The 18,692-nt window shown below is 45.4% G+C and overlaps 1 protein-coding gene across 2 annotated transcripts in view; it reads right to left on the minus strand.

Moving 5' to 3' along the window:
• Nucleotides 1–18,692, minus strand: part of NAPG (NSF attachment protein gamma) — a 65,168-nt gene that overhangs the window by 30,199 nt on the left and 16,277 nt on the right. For both annotated transcript variants that reach the window (XM_042963212.1, XM_042963211.1), the window contains exon 2: nt 2,809–3,006. In XM_042963212.1, the coding sequence (XP_042819146.1) occupies nt 2,809–2,867 (59 nt within the window). In that variant the 5' untranslated portion in view covers nt 2,868–3,006. The remainder of the gene's footprint in view (nt 1–2,808; nt 3,007–18,692) is intronic.

Here is an 18,692-nt window from a genome sequence, read left to right on the forward strand (position 1 = left end):
TGTTCACACATTCATTTATTAAACATTTTCTGAGCATCCACTCTGCACAAGGCACCGTGCCCACACCCACAGGATACAACTGTAAGCAAGGGAACATAGGGGAGAAAGAAATATCTTCCTCTACCCAACTTAGAGTCTCCAACTGGGGTACTGTAAATTAGACTGGAAAGACAGATCAACAGGAGGAAAGCATACAGATTTGCTTAATGGAAGTTTCACAGGACACAAGAGCCTTCCCAAGGAAATGAAGACGTGCAAAAGTGGGTAAACCTGAATGTGATGCTAGATTTGATGAAGGAAAGGAAAGTTGTGGGAAAACGTAATAGGACAAAGGGTATGAGTGAAGGGTAGTAAACAGAGGGAAGCTTAGCAAGGACTAATCATTCAGGGTCCCCTCAGCATCCCTGCATCTTCTGAGATAAGGAAGGTCCTCTTTTCCAGGTATAAGGAGGGCACATCTCATAGGAGGGCTGATGGGTTCAGGACATGATCCTCAAAATATGTCACCTTGGCGTATTGAATGTTTTAAGCTGAGGAAATTTGAGAAAACAGTACAAGCAGGAAGATCACTCTGAATTCCTCTGCCCACCGCCCTTCTGCTCTGAAAACAGGTCATAAAACCCTCACGTGAGAGCTGCCTCCCTACACCTGGAGGAAAACAACATCCTTATCTCCAAAGACGGAGGAGAAGAAGCTGAACAAACAGGTTTTGCTAAGTGTCCGCCACTTTAATACCCTTACTTTCTGCTCCTTAACCTGTCATATTCCACTCTTCACTGAACCTAGGATAAAAGTACACAGGTCTGGATCTTGGGATCTTTGTTTCCTTATGAGGGCTCCCATGCCATGTAAAACTTACATGAAATATACCTGTAGGCTTTTCTCCTGTTAATCTTTGTCTGTTTAATTTGCAGACCCAGCCAGAGATTCCAAGAGAGTTGAGAAAAACTTTTCCCTCTCCTGCAGGGTCTTATGACCTGCTCCAGCAGAGAAGGGCGAGGTCAGAGAGACATCCTGCACCTGCTGTTTCTCGAATTTCTTCATCTTAAAGTTTTCACTAAGCCAAGGTGCCATATTTAGGGGCAGCCTGTTCTAAACCCTATCAAGACATAATGCCTGCCCACGTGGAACTTGTGGTCTATGAGAGGACACAAATATTAAACCTACTTTTGTTAAGTAGTGACAAAGACAGAATGGAAAAAAGAAAGAAGGCTAGGACATCCCCATGGCATCTGAGGGTTCTAGTTCCCAAAGACCTTTGACTAGGGAAGGTGTGTAAGTACATGCTAACTCTCCTTCACAGGAAAGGGAGCAAGAGGAGGGAGAACAGGGACAGTAAATGGGGGTACACAAATATTCTACCTTCTTCTTCCCTCCCCGCCTCCACCAATCCTTTCCTACATTAGGGTTGAAATAGGGCTTGAGGGAGGGATATTAGGGAAGCCAGCTTGGGTGAGCCAAAAAATGAAAAGACTGGACCAACTGAGGAAAGGCGAAAGAGTGTAGTCTCTCAAGCTAAATCTGGTGGTATACCCCAAGAAAATAATTCTTGATATCACAGCAGCTGCTTCCAGCACCCAAGCAAAGGTTGCCATCGTGGCCTTTGCCTTCGACTCACCTGCTGCCTCGCCTCCTTCCGGGGCATCTCTCACCTCCTCTCCTGGACCCCTTCATATGCTCAATGTCCCTTGGTGGTGCCTGGGTGGCTCAGTCAGTTAAGCAGCCGACTTCGGCTCAGGTCATGATCTCGCGGTCCGTGAGTTCAAGCCCCGCATCAGGCTCTGTGCTGACAGCTCAGAGCCTGGAGCCTGTTTTGGATTCTGTGTCTCCCTCTCTCTCTGACCCTCCCCTGTTCATGCTCTGTCTCTCCCTGTCTCAAAAATAAATAAAACATTAAAAAAAAAATTTCAAATGCTCAATGTCCCACTCATTCCCCAAGCTGGCTGCTGGTTCAAGCAACCCCATCAAACTCATCCTTTCCTCTTATTCTAAAAATTCCTTCTTTATCTTGCCTCCACAAAAATTTACCTTCCCACATGCTGTCTGGTTTTGGATCTGACTACAGTGATTTCCATCAAAGGGTGAACAAGGCTGAGGTAGAGCTTGTTACCCCCAGCTTTCTAATGGCAGGCTATGGTCTTGGGCTGTGGTCTTGGGAGAGTTCTTCATGCCCATGCCCGGATCCCCGGGCTCCTCATGTGCACAAACCTCCCTCCCCTTGTCTCCTCTGCTGCCAGAAAGGAAGATTCTTGGACCCACCTTCCTCAGCTGAATGTTCAGGGAAATGAAGGGTATTTGTCACTGCTTGGGAGAGAGGTTGGTTGATGAACTCTGACTATTTTGACTCAAAAACCCACACTTTTGGGGCACCTGGGTGGCTCAGTCGGTTGAGCGACCGACTTCAGCTCAGCTGATCTCACGGTTTGTGAGTTCAAGCCCCTCATCGGGCTCTGTGCTGACAGCTCAGAGCCTGGAGCCTGCTTCAGATTCTGTGTCTCCCTCTCTCTCTGCCCCTCCCCCACTCATGCTCTGTGTCTCTCTGCCTCGGAAATAAATAAACATTAAAAAAAATTTTTAAAAAGAAAAATAAGAAACCCACACTTTTAGTCCTCAGCATTGCCCTACTTTTCCCCCAGAGCATCTGTTGTCTCCCTACCTGATGTCATTTTCTTGTTTTATGAAGATTTTTGTTTATTGTTCATCTCTCCTGGTGGAAGTTAAGCCTTGTGTGGCTGGCTTTCTTTGTACTGCCTGTTTGCTGGTGTTTAGACCAATGCCTGACCCTTAAGAGGCACACAGTGTGCACACCTGGGGTTAACTGGTGAATTGTTCCCTGTCCCTGTGGCTGCAGGGCCTCCATCTGGCATTGTCTGAGGGTTTGCAGTATCTGCCTTTGCCCTTCACCTGTGAGCTTTGGGGGACAGGGCCCCTGACTTCTGCAGGACCCAGTACAGGGCTGCACGGAGAACAGAGCTCACTCAGCGCTCTTCTGCAATTCTCTCGTTCCTGCGGAAGAAGAGAAAGACGAGTTAGGACGTTTAGACGCTGCTTCCTCCAGAGCCTTGGTGTGGCTCCTCCCCGGGGTGATTTCCAGATGGATTTATAGATAGGAAACTGTTGCAAGCATCATTGTTAATGCCTTAATATCTTCAGAAGAATTCCAGAAACAGAACGAGAGGGCAAGGGTGTGAGAATGGAAACAGACACACCCTATGTGCTGTTCCTCTTACCTCGGCACAAGACGGCAGACCAGTGTGGCCTCAGCCGGAGCATAGCTTCCCATGTAGCCACGATGCCACAGTCGCCCCTGCCTCAGTGCGGAGGAGGTGGGTGTTGGCGGTGCCGACAGTGGATTCTGTCCGGATTGCCTGACCCTGCAGGCTCCGGATGGAGGCCAGCCGCTAAGACCCCCACCCTGGCAGTCCCTGGCAGCTGAGAGACAAACGGCTCAATGGGACAACTAAAATCTGCCCAAAACCCTACAAAGCATTTCATGTGCACCACCTCAGAAGCACGATAACGATCCCATTTCACATATGAGGAAACTGAGGCTCAGAGAAGCTAAGTAACTTGCCTAAGATCACACAATCAGTAAATGGGAAGGCAGAACTTGGACCCAGAACCATGAGACTCCAAAATCTATACCCGAGCCACTCTAGTGGACTTAAAAATGGAACCTGTTTTGTAGTCGTTTAATAACAACTCACACAATACACCCACTTAGGCGCATGGATCAATTATAGACGTTCAAATATTTCTGAAGAAAAAAAATCGGAGCACGTTTTACTACATATCTGTTAGTGTTTGGAAATTTCACTAACCATTGAAAAATTGGGGAGTTTATTAGATACGACTGACAGAAGTTGCCAAATGGCTGAGAAGGAAACATCCCTGCCAGATGCAGTAAGGGCACCTTACAGAGACTTTCCCAGTTCATTGCCTCCTTGAGGTGGTCTTGTACTTCTCCCTAGTAGACACACGGTGGCGCCACTCGCACAGGCGTTTAGAGCCGCGGGCCATCCAAACAGCAGTGATTTGCTACTTTTGGTACAGAGCCAGACGCCGGCAACATGCTGCCTTCATAACTGAACTTTCCACATAAAAGTGATACCTCTCATTATTTTGTACACAAAGTTAGGCAGTGTTTCCCAAGAGTTCAGAGCACAGTAAAGCTAGAAACATCTGCAGCATTAATGGGCTTAGTAACAGATTTTTAAAATCCCCTTTAACCAACACAATTGTTTTGATAAATAATACTTGTAAGAAGAGAAAAGATGTAGAACTTACTCTGATAGTTATCTTTGAATGAAAGTTGAAACCAATTTACCAAATCGGCTTAGTAGAGTCCTACTGTATATTTTATTAGCCTGCTTGCAGACAACCTAATTTCATCCTGAAAATGTTCTTTTTAAAACTACATCCCAAAGATATACCTGTAAAGATGACTTTAGCCTTCAATTGTAATAATTTAATACTGTTGCAAAAGAATACATTCGTGTGGCTACATTTTGTGCAAATATAAATTAGACAGATTTGAAGTAACACAACATTGACTTTATCAATAAAATTTTACAAATAGCATGCATCTTCCACACTAAAAATTCCTCAAGAATTGCACAATTTGAACCTGTCAGGAACAAAGAGCTGTAGACTGAGTTTATGCTATTGACTCTTTTGTTTAAATTTATTTTTGAGGGGGGCCTGAGTGGCTCAGTTGGTTAAGCGTCACACTTTGGCTCAGGTCACGATCTCACGGTTTAAGCCCGCATTCGTCTCTGTGCTGACAGCTCAGAGCCTGGAGCCTGCTTCAGATTCTATGTCTCCATAGCTCTCTGCCCCTCCCCCGTTCACGCTCTGTCTCTTACGGTCCCTCAAAAATAAACAAACATTAAAACATTTTTCAAAGTTTATTTTTGAGAGAGAGTGAAAGCACATGCTTGAGTGGGGGAGGGGCAGAGAGCGAGGGAGAGAGAGAATCCCAAGCAGGTGCCACACTCAGTGCAGAGCCGGGCACAGGGGTCCACCTCACAAATCCTGAGATCGTGACCTGAGCTGAAATCAAGAGTTGGACGCTTAACAGACTGAGCCACCCAGGCGCCCCTATGCTGTTTACTCTTTAGGCATTCGTTCAAGAGATATTTGTGGACTGGCTTCTGTGTGCCAGGCACTGTTCCAGGTCCTGGGGGTACAGCTGTGGACACAACAGACAGCAGACTTGCCTGGTGCTCTCAGAGTTTATATGCTGGGGAGGGAAGGGTGCGGGTGGGGGCCTGGGCGACCAGCTGGAATGCTAGGTGGGATCTGTGCTTCTTGGAAAATAAAGCAGGAAGAGAGCTGGAGCAGTGCACACATAAGGGTGGGAGCAGTCACCTGACTGGGCAGGTGACAGCTGAACGAAGACACGCAGGCACGATGGCTTGAGCCAGTGGGCTCTCCGGTCAAGGAGCGTGGCTAATAGAGAGATAAAGCAAAGCAGCACGTTGGTGTTGGAGGGTGTGTTCCTGGCCTATTCCAGGGAACACAAGGGACCCGCAATGCCAAGGCCCCATCGGAGTGCAGAAGACCAACTGCTGAGTGAACGAGCCAACACACCCCTCCTCCGTCGAGTCCCATCTAAAGCCAGGCAAAGTTTGGATTTGGTTGAAAATCTTCAGGAATATGCCTCATGATCACATACAGACAGCTTCCTTCTGCTTGTGTGATTAGAAATGAACAAATAGTAATAAAGAAGGCAAAAAAAAAAAAGTGCCTATAGTCTATGATGGAAAGCTTACTCAAACATGAAAATTTCAAGCCCACAAAGTGCACTAGAGTTGCAAAAGCAGCCTTTTTCTCGAGATTCTCGTGTCGCTGTGAAGATAGAATAACACTATGGTGGGACACATTCTAGTAAAGAGACGTAAAAGTTCCAGAGACGAATCATGTTCACAGGGATCAGTAGGGCCCCTGCAATCCCGGTGAACCTACACAGCCCGCACCAAGCTCCCCTCTGCTCGCGGTTCCCGTTCTTCCCGCTGGGGAGAGCTCTAGGGCCACGGCCATTGCCAGAGGAAGGCGTGGACTCAGAAATAGACTCTGGTAAGGCTTTTTAGTCATGCCCACATTAGAAAGGAGACCTTCCAGATTTGGGGGGAAAGAAAAAAAGAAGAAGAAGATAAAAAACAAAACAAAACAAAACCTCATCTCCCAGCTCCCAACAAAATCAGAGGTTGAAAGAAGACGGTTTTAGCATGGCAAATAAGAAAAATAAACAAGTGCTTGAAATGGATAAGGTTTTCCTTTTAAATTTGTTTTTGCAAAGGGTTTTTTCTTCCCCGAAAAACAAAATACTAAAATAGCAAGTTATGTTTTCACTTATGAATCCTTCTCAAGAGGAAATCTAATAATAACAAGGGGTTCCCATTGGATTCCAGTGTATTTCATAATGTAAATATATTTCTATCCTCTGTGGAGAGAAACCTATCCCGCGCCAGGTAGTTCTCATTTCAATTGGTGATTTTGCTCATTGGTAATTTTTCCTCGTCTTTTACCTCGAACAACCTCTCAAACTGAAGGAAACTTTGGATTCGACACCTGTATGTTGGGACCGGGGGCCTACAGCTAGTGACAGAGGGTGAAAGGTGGCGGTGGCGAAGGGAGTTCTTATGCTTTCTTCTAGATTCGGTCGGAAAAGTTCTTTGCTGCTCACCAAATGTTCACATGTTGAGAGAACAGGGCTGGGACTGGAAAAAGAAACGGCTTCGAGGCAGTCCCACTGCCAGTCTCAGCTGTGTTCCCGTACGATGTAAATTATTTCGCTTCTTTGAACCTCAGTCTCCTCTTCTATGAAATAACCATAATAATAGCGTGGTGGATTCAAAATGGCAGTCAAATCTCTGGCGCTCCTCCCATTGAGAGGTGGAGTCTGTGTCCCCTCCTCCCTTGAACCCAGGGTGGGGAGGTGTGCTTTGGCCGCTTTGGCCCGTAGGACGTGGAGGCGGCAGTGTTGTTCCAGGCAGCAACTACTTCCTGCCATTCTTGGAGCCCTGAACACAACCACCCCGAGGCCACCATGATGGGTAGACTCCCGAGTTTACCCGGAGATGGTCTGTGTGCGCGTGGAGGGGGAGATGCCCAGCCAGCCCCCAGCTCTGCCGGCGGCTCCCAGCCCTGTGGGCCACCCCAGCCGGGGTCCCCCACGTCGCGAGGCAGAGGTGAGGTCCTCCGACCGTACCTATCTAAATGCCTTTTTACACTATCATGAGACACATAAATAACAATCGTCGTTTGAAGCCACCGAGCTCCGGGATCGTTTGCAAAGCAGCAGCAGATAAGCACACTGAGGGCTTATCTTGCGAAGCTGTTGTCAGTTTTACCAAAAATACCTGCAAGCCACCTAGCCCAGAACGGACACAGGCTGAGCGCTTGGTAGACAGTGCCCTCATCATTACTGCTGTTTGTATTTTCTTTCCAAAGGGCAGTTTTTAAGACTGTGGGCAGAAAATCCTCTCTGAGCGCACAGAGGACATGGAGAGCCCTCGCAGCTGACTCGTCTGGAAGTCCACGGGCTTCGGGACTGCAAATCCTCCGCGGTCTAAGCAAGTCAGGCGCAAGGAGAGCCACTGAGTCCAGCCTTTGCTGGCACTTCTGGTAAACATGAGCTCCGTCCGGGAGCAGGACATGCTGTCCCCACATTCCAGGGACGCTACGGCATATGCAAGAGCAGCTCTGTGCCTGCCTTGTGCTTTTTCTCCGGTAAATCTCTTTGACCACCTAACTTCGGTAGGCAACCGAACACAACCGGGCTTAAAGAAGGTACGGTGGCCTAAGAGATTGTCTTGAAAGGCAGCTGCTCATGCCCAGGTCCGTGGAGGAGCTGAGAGCTTGCCAGCCAGGCTGAGAGTCTCTCAAGCACTCGCCCTCCCCATGGCCTCCAAGTGACCTTATCTTTTGGTCACAGGTATTTAGGGGATCCTCTGTGTCAGTGATGACACTAGACCTCCTGGGATAATCAAGGCGGTAGTAATGTTAGGATAGAAAGTATTCTTTTTTTTTTTTTTAATTAAAAAAAATTTTTTTTTAATATTTATTCATTTTTGAGAGAGAGAAAGGCAGAGCGTGAGCAGGGGAGGGGCACAGAGAGAGGGAGACACAGAATCCGAAGCAGCCTCCGGGCTCTGAGCTGTCGGCACACAGCCAGATGCAGGGCTCAAACCCACAAGCCGTGAGATCATGACCTGAGCGAAAGTCTGACACTTAACTCACTGAGCCACCCAGGCCCCCCTATAAAGTATTCTTAGTGCAGTGAACTTCTAGAACTCAGAATCCCAAAGAAGGGCGTGTGCTGATTCCTAATCTGTCCCACATGAGCCTACATTCCCATCCCTGCTGCCACTGGCCCTTTCTCTGGCCTGGACGACTGGCCAACCTGTTCTTACCGGCCAGTCCTCCTGCCATCGCTCTGACTTCTGTAGAAGCCATCATCCTCCCGGCAGCCTTCTCGACGCCCCAGTGTCATGGTGTGACAATACCACTCCCTGTTTCAACGACTTCAGTAGTTCCTCTTCACACAGAAGAAAATGTAGCAAGTCCAGGGCTGGGAGCCCAGCTTTCCTGGCGCAGGCCCTGCGTTTGCCCCACTTGCTCTGACCGATGGCTCAGGCCAGTGCTTTGCCCATCCCCAGACAGGAGGGGACGTGGGGAGGACTGGGGGCTGACGGTGGGGATGTCACAGCCCAAAGGTGGCAGAAGCAGATGACTCAGTGGGAGGTGAGGTGAGGATCTTTTGCTTAAGGACTTTGTACCTCACAATCCACCCCTGGATCCTCAACCTGGGAATCTCAAGGTTGGTTCAAATCGCCAAGATTGGAACAAATAACTGAGTGAGGTGCTGTCCCCATCGGTGCTTTGGAACCGCTCGGAAAAAGGCAGGATTCGCTAAAATCGACAAGTCAAAAAGCAAAAACTGAGACTTTCAGCGAAGGCGCTCGTGTTCCCCAGCAGACTAGGACCAGGCACCTCACTTCTCGTACTGATGCTTCCAAACGCCTCTGTTCCCCAAGGAATGCAACTCTGCCTTAGGGCCCTCACACAGCCACTGTGACCTCCCCTGTCCCCATTTAGAAACCAAGCTTCTATTTCTCATGTTTCCGGTCTCTCTTGTCACACGAGCTCATGTTTTCAGTTCTTCCTTTGGAGCCATAGCACACATCTCCAGTATTCCCACAGGCTTGACCCCGATTTCTTCTGTTGACCTGGCACACAGCCCCGGCTCACTTCTGTTCTCCCCACTGGCCTCATTACCTTTGAAGGACACTCCCTGTGTGGCTTCTCTTTGCCTTTGTTTGGCTTTCTGCCACCCACCAAGTATCAGAGTGGGGACAGAAAGACAAGGGGGCTGGTGATTTCCACCTAGCGGGCTCCGGGTTTAACCCTGGGAGTCTGCACACCCGGACAGACCGTTATAAGAATGCAGGGTGGTTGTGAGTGGTTCTAGGAAGCATTTTTACATTAGCTGTGATTTGCTCTAAGTCTCTCCATTTCTAGGGGCCAGTGCCGGTCCTGCAGAGGAACAGAGAAGATTCCCCTTCGGAGCAGGGGGAAGAGATAGCAGCAATCCACTTGAACAAATAGATCTTGTAGCCCTGCTAAAGCTTCATTTTCAGAGCCACCGTTTAGAAGCTGTCTCATTTATCATTGTAGAACTTTGATTTTATGGGTTTCACTTTTGAGTAAGCATCGACCAGCAGGCAACTTACGGTTTAAACTACAGAGTAAGTCTTTGATATTCAAAATCAGCTCTCAAATCAACCTTCTAACTGAATTATAATCTTTTTTTAATTTTTTAATTTTTTTCAACGTTTTTTATTTATTTTTGGGACAGAGAGACAGAGCATGAACGGGGGAGGGTCAGAGAGAGAGGGAGACACAGAATCGGAAACAGGCTCCAGGCTCCGAGCCATCAGCCCAGAGCCTGACACAGGGCTCGAACTCACGGACCGCGAGATCGTCGCGGGGCTCGAACTCACGGACCGCGAGATCGTGACCTGGCTGAAGTCGGACGCTTAACCGACTGCGCCACCCAGGCGCCAAATTTTTTTAATGTTTTATTTATTTTTGAGAAAGAGAGAGAGAGAGAGAAACAGAGCATGGGTGGGGGATGGGCAGAGAGAGAGAGAGGGAGACACAGAATCTGAAACAGGCTCCAGGCTCCAAGCTGTCAGCACAGAGCCCGACACGGGGCTGAAACTCAGGAAGAATGAGATCATGACCTAGGCTGAAGTCGAACGCTCAACCAACTGAACCACCCGGGCACCCCTATACTCTTTTTTTAAATGTTTATTTATTTTTACAAAGAGAGTACTAGTGGGGGAGGAGCAGAAAGAGGGAGAGAGAGAATCCCAAGCAGGCTTGGCATCATCAGCACAGAGCCCGATCGATGTGGGACTCGAACCCACGAACTGTGAGATCATGACCCGAGCCAAGTCATGGGTCGGACGCTCAACCGACTGAGCCACCCAGCTGCTCCTGAATTATCATCTTCTATATCTTATTTATCAAAAATACAAATTTGGGGGCACCTGGGTGGCTCAGTCGGTTGAGCGTCTGACTTCGACTCAGGTCATGATCTCACAGCTTGTGAGTTCGAGCCCCATGTCAGGCTCTGTGCTGACAGCTCAGAGCCTGGAGCCTGTTTCAGATTCTTTGTCTCCCTTCCCTTGTTCATGCTCTGTCTCTCCCTGTCTCAAAAAAAAAAAAAAAAAAAAAAAAAAGTTAAAAAAAATTAAAAAAAAAAACAAATTTGTAAAAAGGGATAAATTTAGTAAGTTTTCCTTGTTGAATGTATCAAGACTTATCGGTTGTCATTGGAAGTCCTTACATTACAGGCAGTGCCCTGCCTTGGACTGAGTCCCGGTCAAGGTCAGCCAAGTTGGTGCTCTTGGCTCCCAGAGACCAGCTTCAGCTGCCTTGCTTGCCAGGCATTGAACAGAAAAGACATAGATCTTCACAATTGTTGCTGGGACTATCTCTGTGTAATTTTCCCAGACAAGATTCTTTTCTCTGCCTCTGGAATAAAGGTTCTCTTTCTGTCTTAGGCAAGCATTGGATGTCTTTGCATAGAGGAGCACTTATAATTAAGTTTGCTCTCGACAATAGTTTTAGATAGATAATTAGAATAACATTCATCTTAGGAAAAAAAATCGGTATGTTTTATACAGAACTAAACATAGTGAATTGAATCAAAAGATCGTTTCTGAAGCTAAAGGTCTGCTAATTGTATTGCCAGAGCTATGATGAAGTTTGTTTATTTTCAAATTTTGTAGCATTCTGTGACCTTGAATTCTTTCTGGGGAAGTTTTTAATAAAGCGAGGCTTTATGGTTGGTGGGGAAACCAGACGGTACATTCAATGTTCACGTATTCATCTAGAACATGTTTGCAAAGTACTAAGGTCCGCTGATACGGAAACAGCATGGGCCAGTCAGGCACCATCCCTACCCTGGAGGAACTCACTCTGTAGCAAAAGTGTCAGATACTAAATAACATTTAACATTTTTTAAAAATGTTTATTTATTTTTGAGAGACAGAGACAGAGTATGGGGGGGGGAGGGGCAGAGAGAGAGGGAGACACAGAATCCGAAGCAAGTTCCAGGCTCTGAGCTGACAGCCCAGAGCCCAACGTGGGGCTCGAACTCGCGGACCGCGAGATCATGACCTGAGCCGAAGTCGGACGCTTAACCAACTGTGCCACCCAGGTGCCCCCTAAATAACATATTTTTAAAATTACAAGTAGCTGCGGAGGAGATAGAGCCTACCAGGGGGCGGGTGTGGGAGAGGAGAGAGGGATGAGCATGGGCGTAATCTCAAACAGCTCAGGGAAAAGTTAAGGAGACAAGATTCTAGGGAAGAGAGCACCCTGCAGCTCACAGAGACAGGCCCTGGTGCCCATGAGCCCCAGCTAAACTTTGGGTGGGGATATGGACCTCTGAGCAGCCAAGCACTGAGTACCTATCGACCGAATACATGATGCTTCATGGGCATGTCACAGGTTACTTCTCAAATACTGCAAAGTTGGCAGAAAAGGTTGAGAAATAATAATATAAGAATTCAAGGGAAAGACATATTCCGGTTAACTCTGGTATTTTTCCCATTTGAAGGTTATTCTTTAGAATGACTGGCTTTTAAATGATCAATTACTTATATGTGGATATTACAATTATATGAAGATGAACAGAGGAAACTCTTTTTTTTCTAGTATTTATTTTTGGGAGAGCGCAAGTGGGGGAGGGGTAGAGAGAGGGGGACAGAGGATTCGAAGCAGGCTCTGCGCTGACAGGCTGGCAGCAGAGAGCCCAACGTGGGGCTTGAACTCATGAACTGTGAAATCATGACCCGAGCAGAAGTCAGACGTTTAACTGACTGAGCCACCCAGGTGCCCCCCAGCAGAGGAGACGCTCTTACGGGTAGAAGGGAATGGAAGAAGGAAAGAGTCTAATTTGGGTTACTCTTAGATCGGAAGAAATTCCAGGGAAGGGTTGGACGCTACAGTTAAAAAAAAATAGTGCTCAGGGGCGCCCGGGCGGCTCAGCTGGTTAAGTGTCTGACTCTTGATTTCGGCTCAGGTTATGATCTCATGGTTTGTGCATTTGAGCCCGGTGTCAGGATCCCGTGTTGGGATTCTCTCTCTCTCTCTCCCTCTCTCTCTGCCTCTCCCCCACTCACACACACACACTCTCTCTCTCTCTCCCTCAAAATAAAAGCTTATCTTGTGGTGCAATGCTTGCTTCTGGTGATGAAACCTGCCCCAGTTCATGCCAGTGAAGATGGTGAGGAGGATATGAAGGAGGCTCTTTTTAACTGGTTTTGAACTCACTTAGAGACCACTCCTTCTCCTGCTGTTTGGGGGCAGCTGTGACCCAGCCAAGAAAGCATCTCTGATTAAAGCCTAGGACACTGTTTTATAAGACAAAGGAAAAGCTTTGTGATGCAAAACACAGACACACAGACACACACATACAGATTCACACACCCATAGATGCATACACAGAGAGAGAAAGAGAGAGAGAGAGAGAAACACAGAAACACACACATATAGACACACACACACACACACACACACACATCCCTGTCTTAGCGATAGCAGGGTTTTCTTTGAGAAGAGATTGGCCTGGATTGAGGACTTAAAAAATAACCCTCTGTAAGAAGATAAAGGAGAACTGAAGAAAGCAAGATAAGAGAGGGTGGACAGTGGGCATCTGAGGAACTCAGCTCTGGAAGGCCCATCACCTATGGGTAAGACAAGAGAATGGTTTGTGATCAAGTGAAAGAAAAATTCCATCCTTAGTGTTTTGGATGCCATGCCATGGCTCTGAGATCCAGCTGACTCTTCATAAAGAGATACCACCAAGGTCTGATGCAATTGGTCTGGGGTAGACTATCTAGGCAGGAGGGATGGACAAAAGGACTCCGTCCTGCCAATCGTTCGGTGAGAAAACTGGGGTGAAGGAGGGCAAGGTTGATGCAATTAGGGCTGGTGGAGAGAGAAGGCCCACTGGCTGGCCTCACTGAGCCCCTCCAGCTGTGGGGACAGTAAGCAGAACTCTGTGTTGCCACTTAACTCCCACTCCACCCTCCCAAAGTTTTTCCAAGAACACCCTTGGATGTATAAAAACGCAAGGACCCTTCCACATGGAGGCCACACAATAAATGGTTTTGCTATAAACAAGTAGAGCCATTTAGGGTTTTAAAGTTGGATAAGCTTAACCAAGACTGTCATGTCAACTATTCAGCAGAAGGTACTCTGCATGCAGACTGCGTGTTCGGGCCTTCATTGACACCTGACATAGAATGCCATAATTGTGGGACCGCTCTGGGGACAGATAATTATGACCCTTTGATGGGAATGCAGCTTTGTGTTTATGACTAGGGTAACAAGAGGACAATCTGCCTTTCATTAGCACACAATAACATCTCACTTTTATGGGAAGTTCCTTCAGTTGATTTTCTTAATTAGATTTAACCGAAGGATGAAAGTCAACTTTTGCTACACAAAGCCCTGAAAAGGAAGACCACTGTGTTTAACACAGTAATTGAACATGAAAGCCACATACATCAAAGGTACACACAAATAAGAGAAGTATGTTTCCTAAAGATCCCTGCACCAGAGAAGGCTAATTTCAGACGGACCCAGGGCTTCAAATTTAAGTGAAAGCTTCCATACTGGGACTAAATGGTGCGTAGACCTGGGGTATGCAACACAGACATCCTTACTTCACTTTCTAAAAAATACACAAAAAGGTAGCCAGCTCACTAGGTGCCAAGATGGTCTAGCTTTCAAATTCCTCAATGGAAATGACTAGACTGAGGAATAAACAAGCAGATTCTTCTTTATTGAGTAAGTTTTCCAAAGAAGAATCTCTGCTTTCAGAAATAGTTGTTCTTTTGTTCCTGAGCAATTAACTTGTTTAAGTCACTTGAGATTTTAAGTCATGTTGCCTCTTTGGCGTCTAGAAAGCCTGGCATTCAATATGGCTCCCCTCTAAGTGAGGAGCTGAGGTTTGCCAGCACCTCCTGAGAATACCCTGTCACGTCCGGATTGTTCTTGTTTTTGTAGCCCTACATTCTGTTTGCTCAGATGCACTCAGCTATTTTTACATTTCATTTGGTCTTGTTGAATTGTAGGTATTTCCGTAAGCTGCCTTGAATCATTTTGGGAATATAGTGGGATATGAATAAGTAAATGAAGAAACATTGATTGCACATTAAGGAACTCCAACAATTTAACCGTACTAAAGTAATGCAGTAAGATCAAAGCTTCAAAAGCACAAATAATAAAGCACTAAGATAGGCAAAATATAACTTTATAACCCCTCCCCTGCTTCAAATACAACCAGTCGCTATCAGGCCAAGGTGATGTTCCCTATTTTGTCTTCCCCTGAAAATACATCAAATTCTTGACCCATTGAAACTTCTTGATCCTTTATGGAAACGAAACTCAGGGGTCCTGCCTTCCGGGGATAGTGTCTTGTCCCACACACTCATCTCGTTCTTCCACCATAATTAAGTGTTGTTTGTGAGCTTTGATAAGCATGGAGTCTGTCAAAGGTAAAACATTTTAGCCACTGTCTTCATGAAATATGACATACAGTGCATATGTCAGATGCCAGACCAGAGGAGGTGATGCTGGAGTTGCACTGGTAGAGCTTCTAGGGAGACAGAACAAATGCAGACGTCCATCATTTCTGGGTGAAACAACTTGGAATCTTCTCAAATTCCCAGAGCAATTGAGTCCTTACATTTCTACACTCTACAACTCAAAAGAGACAACTCTAGCTTCTAAATCTTGCAGGACACCAATGCCAAAAATGAATGCAAGTCCTATATTTAAAACTGTAACTTACTGATAACCACCAGAACTGGCTTAGAATAGGGGAAGCATGGGTACTAATATTAGTTTCATTGGTCTATTCATCTAAATATCTCTGACAGTCCTTTCAGTATTTTAAGAGAAATGTTAATTTGTGAGACTGACGCCAACTGAAGGAGAAAGAATAAAGAAGTGATTTTTAGCACTGTATCCAAGTCTATTAGGAAAGTGTGAAGAAACTACCAGAGAACAGAATTGGAAAGAATAGTTATTTGGAAGCGTATCAAGTCAAGGAAGACTATAGTTTATTCTGACAAAACTAAGGCCATGGGTAGGAGCATATTCGTTTTAACTCAATATGAGAAAGTTTTTAAGAATTTCAAGTGTTTAGGGGCGCCTGGGTGGCTCAGTCGGTTAAGCGTCTGGCGTCGGCTCAGGTCATGATCTCACAGCTTGTGAGTTCGAGCCCCACGTCGGGCTCTGTGCTGACAGCTCAGAGCCTGGAGCCTGCTTCAATTCTGTGTCTCCCTGTCTCTGCCCCTACCCTGCTTGTGCTCTCTGTGTCTCATAAATGAATCAATATTAAAAAATAAAAAATAAAAAAATAAAAAGAATTTCAAGTGTTTAGAATGGAATGGGAAGCCTTGGGAGATTTGAGCAATGTTTCTGAAAGTGTTTGAGCTAACACTGGATGTCCTGAGCAGTTACAGGATCGAGGGGCTCACTGCATGGGATATGTGGTGGGACTAGATAGATTCAAAGTTTCGTTGTGTAGAACATTCTCTATTTGTTGCAATATATTTGCTGTTGCTTAAATGGTGTAAGGGCAGAGCCTGGAGATTGGCTTACATAATGGTGGCCATATAAAAATAAGTGAACTCTAGGATAATTGATTTAAGTCATGCCATCTAAGATTAGCTAAGCTGCATGTACCACTGTGTTGTGAAACAGCTGCTAGTAATAAAGCAGTTAGGATATGTAATTTGCATGGAGGAAGATGCCGGGACTTCACAGACCTTACAAGAACAGGTTGAATAACCATATTTATACTTGTAAATAGATATTCGTACGCGTGGTAGAATTTTGCGTGAGAGCTATTTTCATTTTGCCAGAGTGCCTGGCAAAAAGACTATAGATAGAATCACAGATTGTGGGGCAAGGCTGTGAAGTCACAAGTCACACAAAATGTGCCAAAAATAATACGAAAACTATAAAGAGCCAAGTTCCCATTGCCAACAGTTATTCTTGAGTCTTTTCTGAGAGATAGAACATAATAAAGCAGTATTCGTCTCCAGCTTGTTGTTTTCAAACAATATATTATTTCAATGAACCAGATCCTAAAATGTCTTAGAAGGAAGGAAGGCTTGAGTTTTTAAGACATGGTCAATAAATAGATAGATTTTATCTTGAGGCAATCAGGGATATTAAAAAATATGGAATCGATCCTAAGTCAATGCCCATCAAGAAAATACGTAAAGAAAATTTGATTCAGAGGTGTGGCAAGATTTTGGACTTTTGGCAAAGTCCTTCTGGGATCGGCATAAATTGTGCTATTAAATATGACACAGAAGTAACCGTTGGAGAAAAGTTTAGGTTAAAACATTATTGAATGACTGAAAAATGGTAGTGTAGAGAAGTCTAAAACTACCTTCCCTCACTAAAGCAACAATTAAGCTAGCCAAACCTGTCAGAATTAACTTTTTGGATCTCTGGAATATAATTTAAAAACTTGCAACAACTGGGGAATGATTAAAGAAGAAGGAAGCTACTGAAATTCAATAAGAAATAATGGGGGTATTTGTACTTACCTGCCCATGACCATCCATGCCCCAGCATGGCAGCAGCCATGAGTCCCTGATGCAGCTTGCACCAACCAGCGGGAGCAGTGTGGGCCTTGTTATCAGAGAAGTGTGTTTGCAGGTACTGATCTGTCTGCTGGCTCCCTGAGCATCGGTGCCAGGGTGGGGGTGGTGGAGGGTGGTGAATAACCTTTATTTTCCTGCCTTAGAGCTTCCTCAGGGATGCCTAGGTAGCATTTGTCAAATGCATTTAAAGGAAAACACATGAGCAGAAGCCACCCACCAAAGGGCAAGCAGCAGACAGACCAAAAAGCCAAAGAAGGTAAAGTCTCGGAAAGAGACAGCATGGGGAAACAGGGCTTTAAAAAGCTCCTGCGTGTACCAAGGAATTTAGAAAGCCATGCCCAGGACTAGATACGTGTTCAGGAAAGACCTGAGAAGACCCTGAACTTTGGCCACCCTCGGGCTGACCATTAGGCTCCGGATAAGCAGGAAATGAAGGTTAAGACAAATTTGTCAATGGCCTGGCTAAATGTGGAAAGAGTGTCCCAGCAAAAGGCCATCTGCAAACCCAGGATTTTTTTTTCCAGGCATTTAAGGAAGACTGTCTAATGACACAACTAACAGAACAATCAGTGACCCTGGGTAACAAAGAATACATTCTTTATAAAACTAACTTAGAAAAGTCACTAACCAAGCAACTCTTAATGCATAACACACAGCAGCAGCAAGCCCTAGACAAAGCAGCAAATCTGATCTCAAGTTGTCTCGTTATAGAATTCAAAATACCCAATTTGCAATAAAAATGTATGAGGCATGTAAAGAAAAAAGAAAATAGGATCTAATCACAAGGAAAAAAAGAAATTAAGAGGAACTGTCCATTATTAAACCCAGGCATTGTACTTACTAGACAAAGATTTTGAAGCCATTTTCTTAAATATGCTCAGGAAACCAAGAACAAAGAACTAAAAGAAACCAGGAGAATTATGTCCCACCGAATAGAGACTATAAATAAAAAAGTAAAAATTATAAAAAGAAGCCAAAAAATATTCTGGAGCTTAAAAATAGAACTAAAATGAAAAGTTCACTCATGGAGTTCAGTAACAGATTTGAAAAGGCAGAAAAAAGAATCCGTGAATGTGAAGATATGTCAGTTGAAATTATCCAGTTGAAAGTCTGAGAAGTAGAAAAAAAAGAATGAATAAAAATGAACTGAGCAGAAGAGACATATAGAACACCATGAAGTATACCTATACATGCATAATGAGGGTCCTAGAAGGAGAGAAGAAAGGGAAAGAGACTGCAAACATATTTGAAGAAATAATGGCCCCAAATTCCCCAAATATGATGAAAGACATCAATCTCCACATCCAGCAAACTCAATGAACTCCAAGTAGAATAAACTCAGAGATGCACAGGGACACATTGTAATCAAACTGTGTAAAGCCAGAGACAAAGCAACAATCTTGAAAGCAGCAAGAGACAAGAGGCTCGTCACACTCAAGGGATCTTCAATAGATTAACCATCTATTCCTTGTCAGAGACTGT

The sequence above is a fragment of the Panthera tigris genome, chromosome D3 (genome assembly GCF_018350195.1).
Source record: "Panthera tigris isolate Pti1 chromosome D3, P.tigris_Pti1_mat1.1, whole genome shotgun sequence".
Classification (NCBI taxonomy): Eukaryota; Metazoa; Chordata; class Mammalia; order Carnivora; family Felidae; genus Panthera; species Panthera tigris.